This window comes from Pan paniscus, chromosome Y (genome assembly GCF_029289425.2).
Source record: "Pan paniscus chromosome Y, NHGRI_mPanPan1-v2.0_pri, whole genome shotgun sequence".
In the NCBI taxonomy this organism is placed as follows: Eukaryota; Metazoa; Chordata; class Mammalia; order Primates; family Hominidae; genus Pan; species Pan paniscus.
In genome coordinates, this window is record NC_073273.2 from 25,443,797 (window position 1) to 25,464,565 (window position 20,769).

The following is a 20,769-nucleotide window of genomic DNA, read 5'->3' on the forward strand; positions in this document are numbered from 1 at the left end:
TGCCTTCCCATATAAGTTAGTCCACCTCCCACGGAATCTGGAGGACCACACTGGGCTCCAGTGTGAGGCAACGTTTTATTTTCTTCACGTACATGTATTTTAGGGCTACCTCCCGGGCTGGGAATGTGAAGAGATTGCCAAATGGCTGGGGACCTTCAGTGTGTGTCCAGGGAGGGAACCTCGCTGGGAATAAAGGCCCACCTGAGTAATGGTGTGGACATGCAGTGCCAGTTGTCTTGATAAAGACCTGCTTTCTTACATCACCTACTATTAACATAAAAGTTAATTCCTTAGAATATTGAAAAAACAAATTTAAATATGAAGAAATATAATTAGTTCATAATTGTATGGAAAACACTGCCGACTGATCCATTTTCCATTACAATTCTTATGGGAGACTTGATGTTTTTAGCAAGTTTTAAGATGCATTTTTATTCTTCTACTCCTGCCAGTTTTTATGATCATTTTTGTAATACAAGGACATGGCCTCTGGAAAGTTTTGAGGGACTTTCAGCTTCTTTTAGGGTAGATAGTTGTAAATTTTGAATTGTTTTCCCCTGGGGTTCTTTTCAGGTTACTCTTTGTACTTTCTATGGGGGGTGTTAAATTTGTTTTCTTGTTTCGCCCTTGTGGAACTTTCGTTTTAAAGGAATTGTGTGTGTGTGTGTGTGTGTGTGTGCGTGTGTTAGAAATGGGAGTTAGCCTGTTAGCATGTTTTCGAGTATGGATTTTTTTTTTTTATCAATTTTTTGGGTGTATGTGTGTGTGTGTGTCTGTTTGTTTGTTTTTTTTCAGTTGGAGTCTCACTGTGTCATCTAGGCTGCAGTGAAGGGGCAAACTCTCAGATCATTGCAACCTCTCCCTCCAGCTTCAAAGGATTCCCGTGCCGGCTGGTGCTGTTTTTCCCCCACATGAGGAGAACATGCAGACAGTTATAACAAATTCTGTGCCTGGGTAGGTAGGAAAACAAATTTCAATGAATGGTAAATTTCACAAATACAGTTTCACATTTGTATTTTGCATCATTTTGAAAATTTTAATTGCTGACATATGAAATTCTGTATTGACTTTCATGTTAAATGTACACTTTTCCATCAATTTCAACAATGAAAACTAGCGAAGGCGAAGCATTAGTTCAGGAAGTTGAAAGCAGTCGTTCTGTAAAAAAAAGAACATATTTATTGAAGATATATTTACAGAGATTTTAGAAGGCTTCAGTCAATATTTTTGTTTCTGTTGCTCTGGTGTTTTATCATACAGGGACCAGACTGTAGCATCAGTAGCTATAGTTACAAGGCTAGCAAAGACTCAGTGCTATAGAAATTATTATTGTGAAAATTGGCAGCCTGGTTGTCCGTTTGAGGAGACTAGAGGACTTAGGAGTTTCCGCCCAAAGTACAAGGGCCTGGTTTAGTGGGTGGCCTTCTTTTGCTGAAGTAGATAAGACCCAGGAGAAGGGTGGATTCACTGTAGTAGCCAGGGCTTTGAGACTGGTAAAGCTTATTTGTCCCCTAGTGCCATTCCCAGATATTGGTCTGTGCATAAAGGCACTTCCTGGACTCACTGACTCCTGTAAATTCAAATGTAGAATTTAGATGTAAATCCCTATTTCAACTTCTTAAACTGAGATCTAATAAGTGGGTAATAAAATATGTGTTCAGAGGAAAGGGAGACGTCAGACAGGTATATAACCAAATCATCCTGGTCAAATACCTTCAAAAATATTACTGCAAAAAATTAGTGAAAATTAAACCTTAAAAAAGTTATTTTAATTGGAGAAACAGAAAAAAGTTGGAGTCATTTTAAACCCCGAGGTGTAAAAGTACTGTTATTAGATTACAGGAATTATGTACAATGAATAATTTGTTGGAAGAGCAGCATACTATGTCTTGAGTGTGGATAGAGGTTCATAAGCCATGTAAGAAAACTCAGAGATTGAGAAGAAAATGTTTTCAGGGATTTTTTTCTGTTGTGAAAGACTTTTAAAATGGTTTCCTACTGATCAATGATTCACTTATATTTATCATCGAGGTATATGCTGTATACCCTTTTATATAGGGATGAAGTTATAGTTTCTATCATGTAGATACAAAAACATGTGACTCTGTACCACATTTGCATCAGAGCCTTTGGCGTGATTAATGAAGCAAACAGTGAAACTGTCTATGTCAGGATACAGGTGGGCACAGCTGGAAGCTTCCGGCACTTGCACTTTAACATTTCTGCATTCTCATCTGTCTCTCCTGGAAAGAAAATGGTCGATAACTATCCTAAAGGACGTATGTTACATGAAGACACTAAGTATTGAGATAAGACCATGAGTTGTCTTATCACTGTCTTGTCATTACATTTATATGTATAATTTATACAAAAAATCCAGTTTATTTTATCACGATTACATATTACATCCCACATTTATGTATTTTATTATCTTTCCAGTGACTGTTTTGTTTTGTTTTGTTTTGTTTTGTTTTGAAATCTCGTTCCACTCTGTCACTGCCTGCAGCTGGAGGCTTGACCTTCCTGATCCCACAACCACTAGACTGCAGTGGAATGAGACATCCCGTATCCTGCAAAGAGAGGAGTCAGGAAGGTTCATGCCAGACCTACCCTCCCACACACCAGCTCCCCTACCATGCTGGGAGGCGCTCCTTACCGAGGATGCCAAGGCAGTACTCCCGAATGATCACTTCATTGTGGAAGTAAAGACTGTGATAAAAGGAAAACTTCATCCTGCCGCCGGTTCCCGGAAGAGTTGCTTTCCTCCCCTTACCTGGCCAAGAAGGAGAAAGAGGACGTACTCAAAGCAGCATTTCATGTAGCTGGGGTGAGGTGACCTGTTAGCTGGGGTGAAGCGTGTGTTTCTCCTTCCCAACTCTCTCATTGAGACACCCCCGGGTCCCAGGGGTACCTCAACCTGACCCAGACACCAGACCCCTCCCGAAGACTCAGGCTCCTTAGCCTGACCTGCAAATCCATCACGTACGTAGCTTAGCAGGACTTCATCATCATTTGTGATCCCGGCCAACATCTGGGTGTGCCGCACAAGCTGCCTCTGGTCAAGGAGCCGCCAGATGATTGGGTGGGCGTGCAAGGAAACACCCTGCAACTTTGCAAGAGCACGGAGAGTGTGGGGCAGGGCACCTTCCCTTCCAGGCCCTCTGTCTCTGTCTGGCGTGGAGGGCACCATCAGAGCTGTGGTGGTCTTGGTGGTGGGTGGAGGCAGGCCCAGACAACCTGCTCTGACCAGGGACTGGCACTGAAGAAGTGGGCAGGGGGTTGGGGGCGGGGTGTTGTTGTGTGAGGCGACTACTTGCTCGGCGTTTCTGAGCTGCAGGAGGCCCTCCTGTGCTGGGTGCTAGACAGGCTCTGCTGCTGTCTGAGTGTGTGGTCTCTCCTTCTCCTGGTCTCCCTGAGGGGTGCACGTGTCCACCCCAGGCAACCGCTGTGGGTAGAAGTAGCTACGGGGCTGTGCCTGGCTCTCCCCATGGAGCTCGAGTGGTTTCAAGGGAGCTTATATATACTCAGGGCCTAAACATCTTTGGGTGCAGTGCTGGCACAGGGAAGAAATTGTGTCTGGGGAGACAGTGCCTGCCTTGCATAGGACAGCAGCCCCGTGCACAGTGACATCGAGTCTTGAGCACCTTGTGTTTCTGGGGTAAGCTTGCTGGACACAGGCAAGGGGAGCAGGGAAGTTCCATGGCTGGCATGGGCATGCAGACTCCCCTTCCTCCAGGGACTTTCCCAGTGAATCGTATCCTTCAACTTTCTGCTGTTATGATGGGTCCTTGGCGCTGCTGTTCTCCCTGGTGAGTGCTGTGCTTGGCTTCCTGTCCCTACCACATGCCCTCAGGGCACATGCAATTCAGCTGCCCTCCTATGTGCATGAGCCTGTTCTCGGTTCCCCTTGTTGTCCCCCATGCCCTGAATCCTGGCTGACCGCCAGTGCCTACCACCTTGTTTCCCCCCACCTCCGCTCCCGGGAGCTCGGCGCCCATCCCCTGCTGCCAACCATCCCGAATTGGAAGCTGCAAGGATATGGCTCTGGCCCAGAAGCCGGGGATGCCATGTGGCCTGGGACATTCACGTAGCGGAGCTCCAAGTGAAGGACGTCCAGCGAGTCTCTTGCTGGCCGGGGCGTACTGGGGCCAGGGCCAGGCTGTGCCTGCAGGTCCTCCTGCTGTGGCTCCACATTGGCCTCCTCCTTGGCCACCACCTCCATCTCTGCAATGATGTCATCCCCCACTAGCATGCCTCTTCCCCCAGGGTTGTCTTCCTGCTCTGTGCACAGACCATCCTCTCCTGCACAGCCTCCAGCCTTAACATGGTGCCCTCCTTGAGGCTCCAACAGAGCAAAGCCTGTGCCTCCCACCCCCCACCCCCTCCCCCGGCACCCCTCGACTCTGGGGGCAACTCCAGGAGAGGCCTGCGGGCCTTGCCCTGCTGAGAACCACATCCTACACCTATGTGGAACAGGGTTCCTGGGGAGCCCCACAGGGCCCTTAGCCTGTCACTCTCACACTGCGGCTCAGATACCCAGCAGGGTTAGCTGCGCACAGCAGCCCTGGAGTCGGATGCCAAGGCCCTGGCTTCCAGAGCCCCGCTAGCAGGCACCACGGCCACCACTGCATTTGTGAGAGCCTCTGCACCAGCAAAGCAGTGCACACGGATCACTGCATTGGCGACCATGGCGGTAGGCCTCCCGTGTGCCCAGGACACAGGATGAGAAGTCCTTTGGAATGCCCCTGTGAGTACAGCATCCTCAGGGAGGAACCATGGAACTCGGAGTATGTATTTGCCTAGACCTGACAGAATCCTTGCAGGGTTTCAGCTTCTGGTGCAGAGGAATTCCACCTCAGCAACGTACCAGTCAACTTTAGTCCCACGCACCCGCCCTGCCCCAATCCCCCCAAGCCACCGCCGCTGCCCTCGCCCCAGCGGGCAGCGCTTGTCCCTCTCTCTCCCCTCTGGATCTGCAATATTCGGTACCATCAGCCTAGCCTGCCTAATGAAGTGAGATGTTTCATGTGTTCCCTGTGGGTTAATTAATGTCTTGCCACACTCAGGATGCCAGTTAGGGTGTAGGTCTTCCATGCCCACAATTGCAAAGGGCTCACAGTTCGCGTGTGCCTTATTCCACCGCCGCCCGCCACATGGCACAAGCGTGGTCTCGGAAGAGTTACCGCGAGATGATGGAGCTGCAGGCCAGCTGGGGCGGAGGGGCCTCAGGACACGCCCACAGCCTTCGCAGGAACTGGCTGACGCCCACCGCCTTCGCAATGATTGGCCGCTGGAGGTAGGCGGGATTTCCGGGCACGGCTTCTGGCGTCCTTCCCTCTCAGGGTAGCTGCCGCTGTCCTTCCCGCAGTTGGCCCTGTGGTGTTCCGAAGCCGGTTCCGTACGGCCTGAGGGCCAGGCGAACCTCAGGCTCTTTGTCCTACTAAAAATCGCAGGTATTTTCTGTTTCTCTGGACAGCTGGGTCTCTCGGCAAGAATAGAAAGCAAAGGTTTGGGATTTTGTCTACAAAAGGGGATGGGTTTTCTATGTGTGGTTGTTGAATTACGGGAGGAGTCAGTGGGGGAAAGAACTCCTCAGTGCTATTAAGAGACTCACTTTCGTTAAACTCATTGATTTTTGCTGAGGATTCTACCTTTAAGTGCCTAATATGTCCGACTAGTTGTGGGAGATGGTGCTAAGCCGCCATTTGTTTTCATGTGCACTTTTTATTAAAGCGGGTTTTCTCTGTGAATGTGGTCATAATTCAGAATACAGGCAATACACTTAACCACTGCGATTAAAAAGTCACACTTTTAGTTAGCACATGTCGCGTGTCTGATTTGCTTGGAAGAAATTATCAAATTTTGACATAAATTGTGTTACTTTAGTGTATGTAGAAATATGGGGCCACAAATAATCTGAGTTTCAGTTTGCCTCTGTAAAGCCTGTGATTGTCTCCTTCGTTGTATGACAGTATTTGAAAGATGTTTCATGTATCTTTGGCACCGTAAATAATTTAAACCGAATAAGTGGGTGTAACCGAGATAAATGGAGTTAGATAGCCGAAAACTGGAACAAAATAGATGCGCTTAAGTTATTCTGTTAACCTGGCACACTGCCTTACTCCTGTAATCCTAGCATTTTGGGAAGTGGAGGTCGGAGGATGGCTTGAAGTCAGGAGTTTGAGACCAGCCTGGGTAACGTAATGGACTCTTTCATTGCTATTTTCGCATCAGGGACTGGTTTAGTAGAAGTCAGTTTTTCCTCAGACAAGGGTTGCGCAGGGGAAGAAGGCGGCGAGGTGGACACGTTTGGGAGTGGGGGCTGGCGGCAGGGCTCCGAGGGGCACGTGGTGGGGCGGGTCTTCCGGTAGGAGCAATGTGACAGAGGCCAGGTGGGGCAGTGAGGCTGTCACGGGGACAGGGAGGGCCAGCGAGGGAGTAGGGAGGATGGTTTCCGGATAAAAGTGTACCACCTCAGGTCATCCTCAGGCGTTACATTCTCCACAGACAGGTATTACATGTCATCCTCCGGCATCACATTCAGGCCACAGATAGGTACGGGTTGAAGGCTAGGGTTCGGGGATCTTTGACCTATTGTATATTTCAAATCACTAAAAGATGGTAAAATATTTAGAATATTCTCCTCCTAGAACATTTTAAGTAGCTCGATTTAATCTCTTATCCAAATATCATGCTGAGTGTGGTGAGTCACCCTTGAAATCCCATCACTTTGGTAGTCCCAAGCCGGCAGAACACTTGAGCCGAAGATTTGGAGACTAGCTTGGGCACTATGGGGAAACCCTTGTCTATTTTTAAAAATACAAAAAAATTGCCCAGCTGTGGTAGAAAGCGCCTGTAGTACTAGCTACTTGGGAAGCTGAGATGTAGGAAGATCAGTTGAGGCTGGGTGGAAGAGCCTGCAGTGAGCAGTTCACTTTGGCAACAGGAGACATACATCTCAAGAAAGAAAATATGCAAAACATCACACTGTACCTCATAAATAGATTCTTTTCAAATAAAATTATTTAAATGGGGACATTCTTCATATTGCAACTGAGGAAAATTACAATAGCTTTTCTTATCTAATTTTTAGAAGTGAGATTTTGTCAGGTACATACTAAAATGCAGCATTTGTCCATGAAGTTAGTGCCCCTCTGCTCTGAGTGTTACAAATTTTACATATATAAAGTAAGAAATACTAAAAAGATGTCAGCCTCGGGAAGGGAATTTTACTTGGGTTTTCAGCACAGTACGTAATAAAATTTTCTCTTTTTAGCTTATTTATATCTAAATATAGATAATTTTTTACCATTTACAGCACAATGGTAGAAGCAGATCATCCTGGCAAGCTTTTCATTGGTGGCCTCAATAGAGAAACCAATGAGAAGATGCTTAAAGCAGTATTTGGGAAACATGGTCCCATATCAGAAGGTAACTCTTCAAACCGTGTCTCTGTGTGTGTGTGTGTGTGTGTGTGTGTGTGTGTGTGTATTTTCACATGTATATTTCAATATGTATGTTTAAAATATGTATGTTATATATATATGTTTTGAAAAAATATATTTTTTCGAAGTTCATTGTATACCTACGTTAAAATGCCTTATGCATTTTAAACTCTTATTTTGTAGTATCCGTTTGATATTTGGAAAATTCTCATAGTAGTAGGTTAAGGTTCTGTGGAAAGGATAACCTACTACTTAGAAAGGAAAATGAGGGAAAGTAAATGTGCTGTGGAGTTCCGAAACAAACTGGAATAAACTAGACTGACTGTAGGGGTGACTGAGTACTGAGAACCATAATAGTGATGTGAAATGCAATTATTTTTTAGTTTGATGTAACCTTTAGATGGTGAGTACCTTGATGAGTCCATTATATGAATGTAAAATGTTTTCATATATTTTAGTTCTTTTGATAAAGGATCGAACCAGCAAATCCAGAGGCTTTGCATTTATTACTTTTGAGAACCCTGCAGATGCTAAGAATGCTGCCAAAGATATGAATGGAAAGGTAAGAGTCCCTTATTACTAATATTCTAACTCTGTTCTTCAATTAACAATATTTCTAGGTCTTTTTAATATTACTAAACTTTTGAAGATAGTAGAATGACATATGAAGCCATCCTCTTTTTTGTGCCATATACGTGCAAGTGTAGTTGGAAGGGTATTGGAATTAACATTCTATAAATTAATATTTGGTAACCTTTTTCTATGTTTGTATTTCGATATGAGTGCAAATAGATTTTAAAAGGTTTTGAAGAGCTTTAAAACTTAAAAGGAACCCTCATGTCAATGAAAGTAATAAGTCAATATTTATTAAATGCTATTAATAACAGATGCACAAGAAGGAAAGACTCTTTCCTTCTTGAAGAATGTATTTTATGAAAATATATTCTTGCAAAAGTGTATTTAAATGAGACCCTTACATTTACGGAAAGGTTAAGTAGTTGAAAATAGAAAATAATATGAGAACATTGAAGTCAGATAACAGAAGAAGTAACTGGCATTCTTGGCTCCGTGCTTGCTTTTTCTCCTAAGGACATTTCTTTCCTGTCACCAGAGTAATTTATGTAACATGAATAGCTAATTACTCATTTCCCCAGTGTGTTTGAGGACTTGTTTTGATTGAACCAATGGTCTCTTGTCCTGTTGAGTCTTAAATCTAGAGATTGTGTGTTTACTTAAGCTTTAAACTTCTATGTAATTATGTTAATTATTGAATTCCTTTACATTGTAGTCAAGAGCATTCCATTCTGTGCTCTTTAGTGTTTTTTGCTTTATAGCATTATCCCAATCATGCCGGGCATGGTGGCTCATGCATGTAATCCCAACACTTTGGGTGGCCAAGGCGGGCAGATCACAAGGTCAGGAGAAAGAAACCATAATGGCCAACATGGTGAAACCCTGTTGCTACTAAAATACAAAAAAAAAAAAAAAAAAGAAATTAGCTGCATCTGGTTGTGTGTGCCTGTAGTTCCGGCTAGTCAGTAAGCTGAGGCAGGGGAATCGGTTAAACCCAAGGAGGCAGAGGTTGCAGTGAGCCGAGACCACGCCGATGCACTCCAGCCTGGCAACAGAGCAAGAATCCGTCTCAAAACAACAAAAAATAAATAAAATAAATAAATAACGTTATCCCAATCTGTTTTTAGGTCCTGTTAGTCTTCAGGCTATTCCCAAAGTGCTTTTTTAGACTTCTTGAGAATTATCCTTCCCTGTGTATGGCTCATAAATAAAATTTATGCTTCAAAAACCACTTAGATTTCATATTTTCTTCCTCATTGCGTATTGTAGGTATTTTCTACTCGCTGTACTATGTATTAATCTATTGATCGTGAAATTGTATATAGTGCATATTTAAGTCTTGCTAGTTGCTTTTCTTTCTGTTACATCTAGCACACTTCCTGTCACATAGCAGAAAGTACATTTTTATTCACCCTTATAAATTAGTATTTCAAGCTGTGGTAGAAACCGAGAGTTGCTTTTGGTTCATGGCTTTGTGGTAGGTATGGAGATAATTTTGACTTCTGTATAGGAATCTATGATAATTTCTTTTTTCCCTCTAGTTTTCAAGCAAAAGGGCAGATAATTTGTGTAAAGTTTTTGTTCGTTTGTTTGTTTTTTAAGATGGAGACTCGCTGCATGCCCTAGGCTGGATTGCAGTGGGGCCATCTTGGCTTACTGCAACCTTCGCCTCCCGGGTTCAAGCGATTCTCCTGCCTCAGCCTCCCAGTACCAGGGGCTACAGAGGCATGCCACCACGCCCAGCTAATTTTGTACTTTGAGTAGGGATGGGGTTTCACCCTGTTAGCCAGGATGAGCTGTATCTCTTCACCTCATGATCCACCTGCCTCGGCCTCCCAAAGTATTGGGATTACAGGTGTGAGCCACCGCGCCCAGCCAACGTTATTTCTAAATTACTTCATCTCACATATTTTATTGTGTTAAAATAACTATGAATGTTGTATGTACATTAATGTTAAGATGGCCAATAAAGGAGGTTCTTCGAGTTTTCAGAGGGAATTAACAGTTAAGGAATTTTGGCTGACTTCAGAACACTGGGAAGGAAGCAGCCGTGGGCAAATCTGGGGAAAATATTTTGAGCCCAGAAATAACAAAAGAAGTTTCAAGGTAGGAACAACGGGCGATGTGGCTGCAAGGGGTCTTGTTCAGGGATTTAAGTCCTTCCTCCAAATAACAAAAGCCATGTAATTTTAAAATCACATTATTAGCTGAACTGTTTTCAAAAATTGCTGTGGCCTGTAGAAAAGATTACAGTGAAAAATGTTATTATGAAATTAATTAGGATAGTTAAGCATTTCTGAGAAATTACCTGAAGTACTATATTAAGATTCGTTTTTTAGGGGCACGTCTAAGGCAAGGTAAGAAATGAGTAAGGCAAGAAAACTTAATGAGATCAAACAAGGATCACATTTACAGAAACATTTTTAGAGTCAATATAGAATTGTAAATCATATGGGGACATTTTATGTAAGTGTTAGCAAATCCAACAAGAAACAACTCATAATGAGTAATGTGACTAATCACTCTGAAAAAGTAAGCTCATGTTTTTTTTAAATGACACAAGTTTCGTTGGGACATTGCAACTTTCAAATCAGTGATGTGACTACAAAGATGAAGTGGATTATATATTGTAAAAAACAGATGTGCCACATTCTTCCATAGAATGTGTGATGGGTCAATCTTTTTTTTTTATGTTTGAGTTTTTTTTTTTTAATAATGGAGAAGTTTTCAAGGAATTTGAAAAATAGAATTTGTGTTTGGTCCCTTAATGGAAGGCATGTGCTCAGTAACTGTCTCAAATTTGGCATTGCGAAAGATGTGTTCATTTTAGGAGAAAAAAAAGTTTCCTTTTGAGAGAGAATACCTCGAATTGAACTACAGTTGATGTAAAAATGTTTGTAAAATGTGCATACGTTAAATGTGCCAGTGTTATTGATAGTACCCTTAATACTTCTAGTCTTTGGATGGAAAAGCAATAAAAGTAGAACAAGCCAAGAAACCATCTTTTCAAAGTGATGGTAGGCGGAGACCACCAGCTTCTTCGAGAAACAGAAGCCCTTCAGGAAGTCTGAGATCTGCAAGAGGAAGCAGTGGAGGAACAAGAGGGTGGCTTCCCTCACATGAAGGACACCTGGGTAATGTTTTAAAATATAAAGATGGAACCATAGGACTGAAAGAAAATAAGTTTGACGATATCGAAATTTCTCAATTTTTTTATTTCCTGTATGAAGAGAAAATTAGCTTATTGATAATAAGCAAACTTATTTCTAAGTACTAAAGGCGTATTAGAAGAATGATTGAACTAATATCTAACATTTGTTTTAAAATTATAGTAAGTTTGCATTGAAGTAACACACATTTGAAACTGGGTTGTGTTTGTGAATGCTGATTGCCTGTACTCAACCGGTTTTCTGCAGAACCCATTTATATTCATTATACTTTAGAGTTTTCTACTTTAGGGCCCAGAACTTCGTGTCAGTTGTATTATCAAAGTACGATGTAATATTTAAAATTTTCCAACAGGAAAAAGTAACTGAATACTGAAGATTGATTTTGCAGTATTTGTTTTCTTGTGTCTACATGTGGAAACATCTATGCAAATGTATTGCTTTGTAATTTTGATACAGAGAGTTTGTACATTGGCCTGCCATAAAGCATTTTCAATTGAAGAAATGTAGAACTTTAATTTCTGAAAAGAGTGTGTGACTCTGGAAAGTTCTAAAAACCACGGCTTCACAGATATGTATGAATCTTTCTTTGCTGGAGGCTGAGTCACTGAAAATGATATTTATGAGTGATTTACTTAATAGAAATGAGGGGTCCATCTTTACATCCAAAAGAAAAACAAACCATATATTTAAAAAAAAAAGGAAAAAAAAAAACTGTTGGATGGGCTGGGCGAGGTGGCTCACGCCTGTCACCTCAGCACCTGGGGAGTACAGGGCAGGTGGACCACGAGGTCAGGATTTCCAGACCAGCCTGGCCAACATGGTGAAACCCTGTCTCTCCTAAAGATACAAAAAAATTTGCCTGGGCGTGGTGGCGTGCACCTGTAATCCCAGCTACTCAGGAGGCTGAGGCAGGAGAATCACGGGAACCTGGGAGGCAAAAGCTGCAGTGAGCCAAGGTTATGCCATGGCACTCCAGCCTGCGTGATAGGGCAAGAGTGCATCTGAATAAATAAATAAATAAACCTGTTGGTTAAGTTGTATTATCTATTAACCAACCTTCAAAACTCTAACAATTAACTTGGAGTTTTAATAACCAGACGTGTAATTAATTGGAGATTGTTTTCAAGTTGAAATTGCAGTGTTTGCTCCAGTTTAAGATGCATAGCTTCATGGCTATTTTGTCTCCACTGATCTTGAGGGTGAGGTTCAATTATACTCTGCCACGGACGAGAATGTATATATAAATTCTAACCTGTAACACCACCTGGCAATTGGCATATATCTACATTTTTGTAGATGTAAAAAAATATGTTTATATTACCGAATATGCAATTCTTAAAGACTGTTAAAATTCAGCATAGTCTCATCTGAAAATTAGTGTCTCATAAGGGAATTTTAAGAATTCTATATTGTGTTAACAAATTTTAGAGACAATGTATTTTCCTGATATGTGACTTCTTGGTATTGGAAATATTTGAGTTTCTTTGAATGGAAATTAGTTTATCTTTATGATGTGCTTTGAAAATTTTTCCTCATTACAGAAGGATATAAACAGTCAGTTATCATTTTTCTTTTAATATTTTTATGCCTATTATATTTAGATATTTTAGTGATAGGTTTCTGCCCTGTTCACGCCCCATTTTCCCACATCTCTCCCTCATACCGATATATTATGATACTTGAGTTTCTTTCTAGATTTTCTGAATGAACTTTTATTGCTTGAAGTGTACTAATACCATGTAGGAATGCTAATTTTATTAGTTTAGACAAAATGTGAATTTGTTATAAAATGTAGAAAATATTTGTAAACAACTAAAACTTAGCCATTTAAGAAACAGTGATGTTAGTTAACTAAAAAGATTTTGTTTGAAATTCAGAAGATGGTGGATACACTCCTGATCTCAAGATGAGTTATTCTAGGGGACTCACTCCAGTTAAAAGAGGTCCATCTTCAAGAAGTGGAGGGCCTCCTCCGAAAAAATCTGCTCCTTCTGCTGTGGCAAGAAGCAGTAGTTGGATGGGAAGCCAAGGTAAATGCTACCTGACAGAAAGACCGTAGTTTTTGTATGACTGACAATGAGCCGTTTTACCTGAATGCTTACCTTTAAGTTCATTGAACAAAAGGGAAGTGACACATACGTGAGCATAATTGCTGATTGATAGCTTTTATTATAGTTTCTATCTCACTAGGTACATTTCAGATTTATGTTGAAGAAATACTTGAGCTTCTCATTGCAGATCAAAGAAGTGATTAGAGTGAGGCCAACATTCCTTTTAATCCTGTGTTGGCTAGAAAATTCCCCTTAATTTTTCTAAAAGTTCCTAGCAGTATTCTTTGATGGTAGGCTTCTTGATGTAATTAATTCTTCCATTTCCTAAGTCCCCTGGTGTCCCATTCTAAAAATTGCTTGTTCGGTGACTTTGCCGGGTTGGAGTCTTGCTCTTACTAGGTGAGAGAGCACTATGTGAGATGACGGCTTACCATAGCCTCAAATTTGTGAGATGACGGCTTACTATAGCCTCAAATTCCTGGGCTCAAGCAATTCTGCTGTTTCAGCCTCCCGAGTTTCTGCAACTACAGGCATGCAGCAGCACACCTAGCTACATTGTTTTCCTATGTTTTTGTAGAGAGAGGATCTGACTACATTGTCAAAACTGATGTTAAAGCCCGGGGCTCAAGCGGTCCAGCTGCCTCAGCCTTCCACACTCACTCACAGTGTGAGCCGCTAAGCCTGGCCATCCAGCTTCTGAGACCTCAGTAATGCGTATGTGCAAGGCATACTCACTGCTTGCATGAAGATTCAAAAGAACTACAAGAGCATTTAGCAGACAAGGAGTCATTGGGCTTAAATATGATTTAAAAATAAATTTAAGGCTCGAGAGGTAGACACGTAGGAGTCCAAAATTCTTAAATTAAGTGGATATCACAGAAATGCAGAGTTGTGAAATATAGGTGTATGTAAATCAGTAATTGAGATTGTACCGGGATGTTTAAACATTAACACAAGGTCCTTAGTGTAAGATTTGAAATTATTTGAGGAGAGAATTTAGAACTAAGCAACATGAGGTGAGCAGTAGGGTTGAATGCAAGTAATACTTTTGAGAATTGTAAGACTGCAGACTGAGCAGAAGAAAATAAGACAATAAATAAAAGTTCTTAGCAAGGAAGTTTAAGCAGAGCAAATTAAAATTCTTTCTTAGTCCTCCATCCACATATGGAGGAAGTTAAAAACTGCCATTTTCAATTTTACATTTCATACGTAGAGTATCGGTGAAAGGAGGTATTTATTGGCTTCAGGATACCCAAGCCAACACATTTCCATTGGAAAATTAGCCAGTGAAGGTATCATATGTGAAACACTGACCTCTAAGGAATAGCAAGTGAAGAATATATTAAAGGAGAAACTTTCTATTTTGAAATAGCAACAATGTTGTAATGACCCCTTGCATAGCATTGCTTTCTTTGCAGTAAAAGCAAATCCTGACCATCATTAGAAAATCTTCACTAATACATTTAAATTTGTCAACATTTAAGATAGAGCCAACCAGTTAGAGATAAAGAACTTTTATGTAAACATTTAGCATATAGTCATTTAAAGGTAGCTGTATTTATGTGTGTGTGAGATGGACAGAATGATATTGGAAAATCCACCTTCTTTGGCTGAGAAAGGACAATGTATGTAAACTTTAAAATCAGTGAAGAGTTTGATGGTTTTACATGTTTTCCCTGTGTCACTCACAGTCATCAGTAATTTACATGAAAAGGAAAATAAGAACTAAGTAGTTATTAACCATTACAAATGAACTTTTACCTAAGCATTAATGTTTGCCTTCAGCTTCATTAGAAGAACTGGCCCTGTGGAAGCCATGGGATTATCCAAAGCCATGAGAAATATTCACAGTGTCATGTCTGTCTAGTAATTTAGGAAACAAAGAATGGAGTCATAGAAGAAATAATTTAAAAAAGTTGTTTGAGAGAAGAGAAAATAGCGTTTCAGATTTGGTGTTCTTTACGTAATGTTCCATCATTTGAATGTTAAAGGTCCCATGTCACAAAGAAGAGAGAATTATGGAGTTCCTCCACGCAGAGGGACAATATCTTCCTGGAGAAATGATCGCATGTCACCAAGATATGATGGTTATGCAACTAACGATGGGTAAAGGAAAAATTAAAAAACACAGTTGATTTTTTTTTCTGTGGTGATGAAATTCACATAACAAAATTAAATATTATAAGGTGAACAGTTAAGTGGTGTTTAATACGTTCTGTGCCAGGCAACAACTACCTCCATCGACTTCCAGAACATTTTCATTACTCCAAATTAAAACTCCAACTACCAGTTAAGCAGTCCCTCCCAGTTTCTCCTTTTCCTCAGCTGCTAGATAACACCAGTCAGTGTTCTGCCTCTGAACTTAACCTGTTGTGGGTATTTAATGTTAATGTGCTCAAACACTACATGACTTTTTGTATTTGTCTCCTCTCCTTTTGCATGATGTCCTGAAGGTTCATTTACATCATAGCACTTCACTCCTTCCACAAGCTATTAACCCATTATTTTATCTGGGTTGTTTCCACCCGAGTATTTCTACGCACCAATATTTGTTTGAGTATGCCTATTCGGTTCTGGGTGTATATGAGTGGAATTGCATGGTCCTATGATAATGATGTTTGTTTTCTTGAGGAACCACCACATTTCTCCATAGTAGCTGCATCATGTTCCGTTCCAACCTAGCATTGTATCAGCATTCCAATTGATCTACATCCTCTCAAACACTTGTTATTTCCTGCTGTTTGAAGTTTATTGCCATTCCAATGTGTGTTTGAAATATGATATCCCATTTTGGATTTGAAATGCATTTTCTGCACCCATTAACTCATCATGCACTTGTGTCCTAGAACTTAAAGTACAATAAAACAAAAAGAAATGCATTTTCTGCATCACTGAATATGAGTATCTGTCCCATGTGCTTTTTGGGCATTTGCCGATTTTATTTGGGGAAAAACTGTTTAGAAGTTTGGCCTTTTAATTTTGTTTAAGTTGTAAGTTAGTCATGTATTGGATACTAGAAGTTGAAAATTTAAAATTTGTTGCTTAAACTTATGCACACAGAAATCATCCAAGTTGCCAAGAAACGAGGGATTATGCTCCACCATCTAGAGGCTATGCATACCGTGATAATGGTCATTCTAATCGGGATGAACATTCCTCTAGAGGATATAGGTACTGTACCTTTTTCTGGATTTGTCAAATAGATTTCTTAAATTGTTCATTCCAACTAACGTTCTATCAGGGCTCCAATTTATCTACATCCTCTCAAACACTTGTTATTTCCTGCTTTGGAAAATTTATTGCCCTTCCAGTGTGTGTGTGTGAAATATGATATCCCATTCTGGATTTGAAATGCATTTTCTGCACCCATTAATTCATCATGCACATGTACCCTAGAACTTAAAGTATAATAAAAAAAAAATGCATTTTCTGAATCACTGAATATGAGTATCTGTCCCATGTGCATCTTGGGCATTTGCCCATTTTATTTGGAGAAATATCTATTTAGATGTTTGGCCTTTTAATTTTGTTTAAGTTGTAAGTTAGTCATATATCGGATACTAGAAGTTGAAAATTTAAAATTTGTTGCTTAAACTTATGCATACAGAAATCATCGAAGTTCCCGAGAAACTAGGGATTATGCTCCACCATCTAGAGGCCATGCATACCGTGACTGTGGTCATTCTCGTCGGCATGAAACTTATTCCAGAGGATATAGGTACTGTACCTTTTTCTGGATTTGTCAAATAGATTTCTCAAATTGTTTGTTCCAACTAACATTGTATCAGGGCTCCAATTTACCTACATCCTCTCAAACACTTGTTATTTCCTGCTTTTGAAAATGTATTGCCATTCATCTGTGTGTGTGAAATATGATATCTCATTTTGGATTTGAAATGCATTTTCTGCACCTATTAACCCATCATGCACATGTACCCTAGAACTTAAAGTATAATAAAAAAAAAGAAATGCATTTTCTGAATCACTGAATATGAGTATCTGTCCCATGTGCTTTTTGGGCATTTGCCCATTTTATTTGGAGAAATATCTGTTTAGATGTTTGGCCTTTTAATTTTGTTTAAGTTGTAAGTTAGTCATATATCAGATACTAGAAGTAGAAAATTTAAATTTGTTGCTTAAACTTATGCATACAGAAATCATCGAGGTTCCCGAGAAACTAGGGATTATCCTCCACCATCTAGAGGCCATGCTTACCATGATTATGGTCATTCTCGTCGGCATGAAAGTTATTCTAGAGCATATAGGTACTGTACCTTTTCTGGATTTGTCAAATAGATTTCTTAAATTGTTCATTCCAACTAACATTGTATCAGGGCTCCAATTTATCTACATCCTCTCAAACACTTTTTATTTCCTGCTTTTGAAAATTTATTGCCATTCATCTGTGTGTGTGAAATATGATATCTCATTTTGGATTTGAAATGCATTTTCTGCACCCATTAACTCATCATGCACATGTATCCTAGAACTTAAAGTATAATAAAACAAAAAGAAATGCATTTTCTGAATCACTGAATATGAGTATCTGTCCCTTGTGCTTTTTGGCCATTTGCCTATTTTATTTGGAGAAATATCTATTTAGATGTTTGGCCTTTTAATTTAAAGTTGTAAGTTAGTCATGTGTTCGATACTAGAAGATGAAAAGTTAAAATTTGTTGCTTAAACTTATGCACAGAGAAATCATCTAAGTTCCCGAGAAACTAGGGATTATGCTCCACCATCTAGAGGCTAGGCATACTGAGACTATGGTCATTCTATGCAGGATGAACATTCCTCTAGAGGATATAGATACTGTAACTTTTTCTGGATTTATCAAATAGATTTCTTATATTGTTCATTCCAAATAACATTGTGTCAGGGCTCCAATTTATCTACATCCTCTCAAACACTTGTTATTTCCTGCTTTTGAAAATTTATTGCCCTTCCAGTGTGTGTGTGTGAAGTGTGGAAGCTCCTTTTTTATTTGAAATGCATTTCCTGCATCATTGATTATCAGTATCTGTTTCATGTGCTTTTAGGGCATTTGGGCATTTTGGGCATTTGGGATCTGTGGGTATTTTATTTAGATGGTTGGCAATTTAACTGTGTTTAAGTTGTAATGTAGTTCTATTTTGGATACTACAATTTGACAATTTAACATTCCTTGCTTAAACTTGTGCACGCAGAAATAGTCCAAGTTCCCGAGAAACCAGGGATTATACTCCACCACCTAGAGACTATGCATACCGTGATTATGGTCATTCTAGTTGGGATGAACATTCCTCTAGAGGATATAGGTACTGTCATGTTATCTGGATTTATCAAATGGATTTCTTAAATTGTTCATTTGGAAATTGAAAAGACTTTTTTTTTTTCAATTTAGTTATCACGATGGCTACGGTGAGGCCCTTGGTAGAGATCATTCTGAACATCTACGTGGAAGTTCTTATAGAGATGCATTTCAGGGATACGGTAAGGGTCCAGGATGGATTTGTAAATTACAGAATTTTATTTAATAGACCGGATTGTTATTTTAATGAAATTCTAAGGAAAATTGTAAAGGACATATGCAACATGTTTAAATATTGAGTATTCTTTTTTTTTTGATCATCCCAGAAACATATTTATTCATTTTCATCATTGTGCACAATTAATAAAATAAACAGTGCTTATCTGGTACTCATTATCAGTATAAAGCCTAGGGAATGATATGAAGGTGAGAACTTCAGTTAACGTTAAGAAAATGTGACTGAGCATTTACTTTAGAATTAAGTTTGTTAAGCTGCAAAATACTACTCTTACACTTCTCTTAAATAAAACCTTCTGACTATTGAAGACTTGATTAATATCCTGTCAACAAAGGCGGAGGAAAGCAGATATTTCCAAATAGTACTTTAACTAATTCATGCTTTAATGATAGCAGTAAAAATGTTTAAATGTAGTCCCACATATTATTTTATCAACCCTGCAGGGACCTCTCATGATGCACCACCTGCACGAGGGCCTCGGATGTCTTATGGTGGAAGCACCTGCCATGCATATAGTAATACACGAGATAGATATGGCAGAAGTTGGGAGAGTTACTCAAGGAGCTGTGGTGATTTTCATTATTGTGATCGTGAGCATGTTTGCAGAAAAGACCAAAGGAATCCGCCTTCTCTGGGTAGGGTGCCCCCTGATCCTCGTGAAGCATATGGTAGCTCAAGTTATGTGGCATCTATAGTAGATGGTGGGGAGAGTCGATCTGAAAAAGGAGACTCGAGCAGATATTAAAGCAAGCATTCAAAATAATAGTTATTGCATACCAAACCTTGTTTGCAAATCAAAAATTGAAATGTTATTTCTGCATCGTTACCTGCATATTACTGACAGAAACATGTTGGTTTTGTGGAGAGAGGTAGATACTGACTTCCTCCATGAATTTTTTGAGGTATTCAAAGGAAAAGGAATTGTTTTCAAAGTAATTTCATACTTGTTGATGCTATTTGGAAAGTGTTTAGATGTAATATCTACCTTAAAATTTTCACAATAAAATTTTACATGTACTGCAAGATGCCTGGTGTTATTGGTTAGCCGCACATGCTTAAAGCAAATTCAATAGGAGAGTAAATTGTGTAGTTTGTTGTACGTTTTCCTTTGTTTCTTTGAACACAGATGCAAAATTAGGGATGTGTTATGTCGCCCTTGCAAGCTGCTCAAGTTTTCTAATTAGGCTGTTTCTCTTTAAAAACTAACAAGGTTAAAATGTTGGAGAAGTCTTCAGAAAGACTACAAAACTGTCTGCCTCACCATAAAATGTTTATTTTTTAGAGGAATAGTACAGGTCAAAGGAAATAATTAGATGTATTGATACTAAAGTTTAAGACATCCAGAACATTCTGTGTGAAGCATTCTGTGACTGAAGAGGATAACGGTAATGAAAACTTTTTTTTTCACCTAAATCAGAAGTGAACCAGCTAAGTTTCTCAGGTGCATACCATAATGAATTTAAATGTTCGTAGTTTAAATAGTGGAAAGTAAGTGTTTTGTCTTGTGAGGTACCCACGGTAATTTTTTCTTGAATATTTTGCCAATGGATGTTGTAAATAATGGTGTAGTAATATGTTCTTAGAGATAGGAATAATCTAGAGTGGTTGGGATAGTATCACATTTTTTTGAGATGAAGTGTAGCTTTGTCGCCGAAGCTGGGGTGCAGTGGCTCTGTCTTGGCTTATGGCAACCGCTGCCTTCTGGGTCCAAGCTATTCTCCTGCCTCAGCATCCTGAGTAACTGGTATTAGATATGTGTGCAGCACAGCTGGGCCAATTTTCGTATTTTTAGTGCAGACAGCGTTTCACCTTGTTTGCCAGGCTGTTCTTAAAATCCTGATCCAATCTCCTCAGACTCCCGAAGTGCTAAGATCATAGGCATGTGCCTCCACTGTCAGCCTATCGTATTTAATTGATAATATGAATGGAAACACTTTAAACCTCATACTTAGAGGAAAGTGAAGTGTATAAAACATAAACAACAGCATAAAGTTTCCGACGG

The 20,769-nt window shown here is 40.0% G+C and overlaps 1 protein-coding gene across 8 annotated transcripts; it reads left to right on the forward strand.

Annotated features, from left to right (window-relative positions):
* The first annotated feature begins 5,289 nt into the window (after positions 1-5,289).
* Positions 5,290-19,788, forward strand: LOC129395540 (RNA-binding motif protein, Y chromosome, family 1 member F/J-like). Of its 8 annotated transcripts, none has more exons than XM_055107002.2 (13): positions 5,318-5,453; positions 6,137-6,195; positions 7,319-7,431; positions 7,904-8,007; positions 10,975-11,152; positions 13,066-13,218; positions 15,231-15,345; positions 16,300-16,410; positions 16,847-16,957; positions 17,394-17,504; positions 18,426-18,536; positions 18,623-18,711; positions 19,211-19,788. In XM_055107002.2, the coding sequence occupies exons 3-13, from the start codon at positions 7,323-7,325 to the stop codon at positions 19,510-19,512; spliced, it is 1,494 nt and encodes a 497-aa protein (XP_054962977.1). In that variant the 5' UTR covers positions 5,318-5,453; positions 6,137-6,195; positions 7,319-7,322; the 3' UTR covers positions 19,513-19,788. The 8 variants fall into 8 exon arrangements, with proteins under 8 accessions (XP_054962976.1, XP_063458151.1, XP_054962980.1 ...); XM_055107003.2 differs by having other exon boundaries at positions 13,069-13,218; XM_055107001.2 differs by lacking the exon at positions 6,137-6,195 and having other exon boundaries at positions 5,290-5,453.
* The last annotated feature ends 981 nt before the right edge of the window (positions 19,789-20,769 follow it).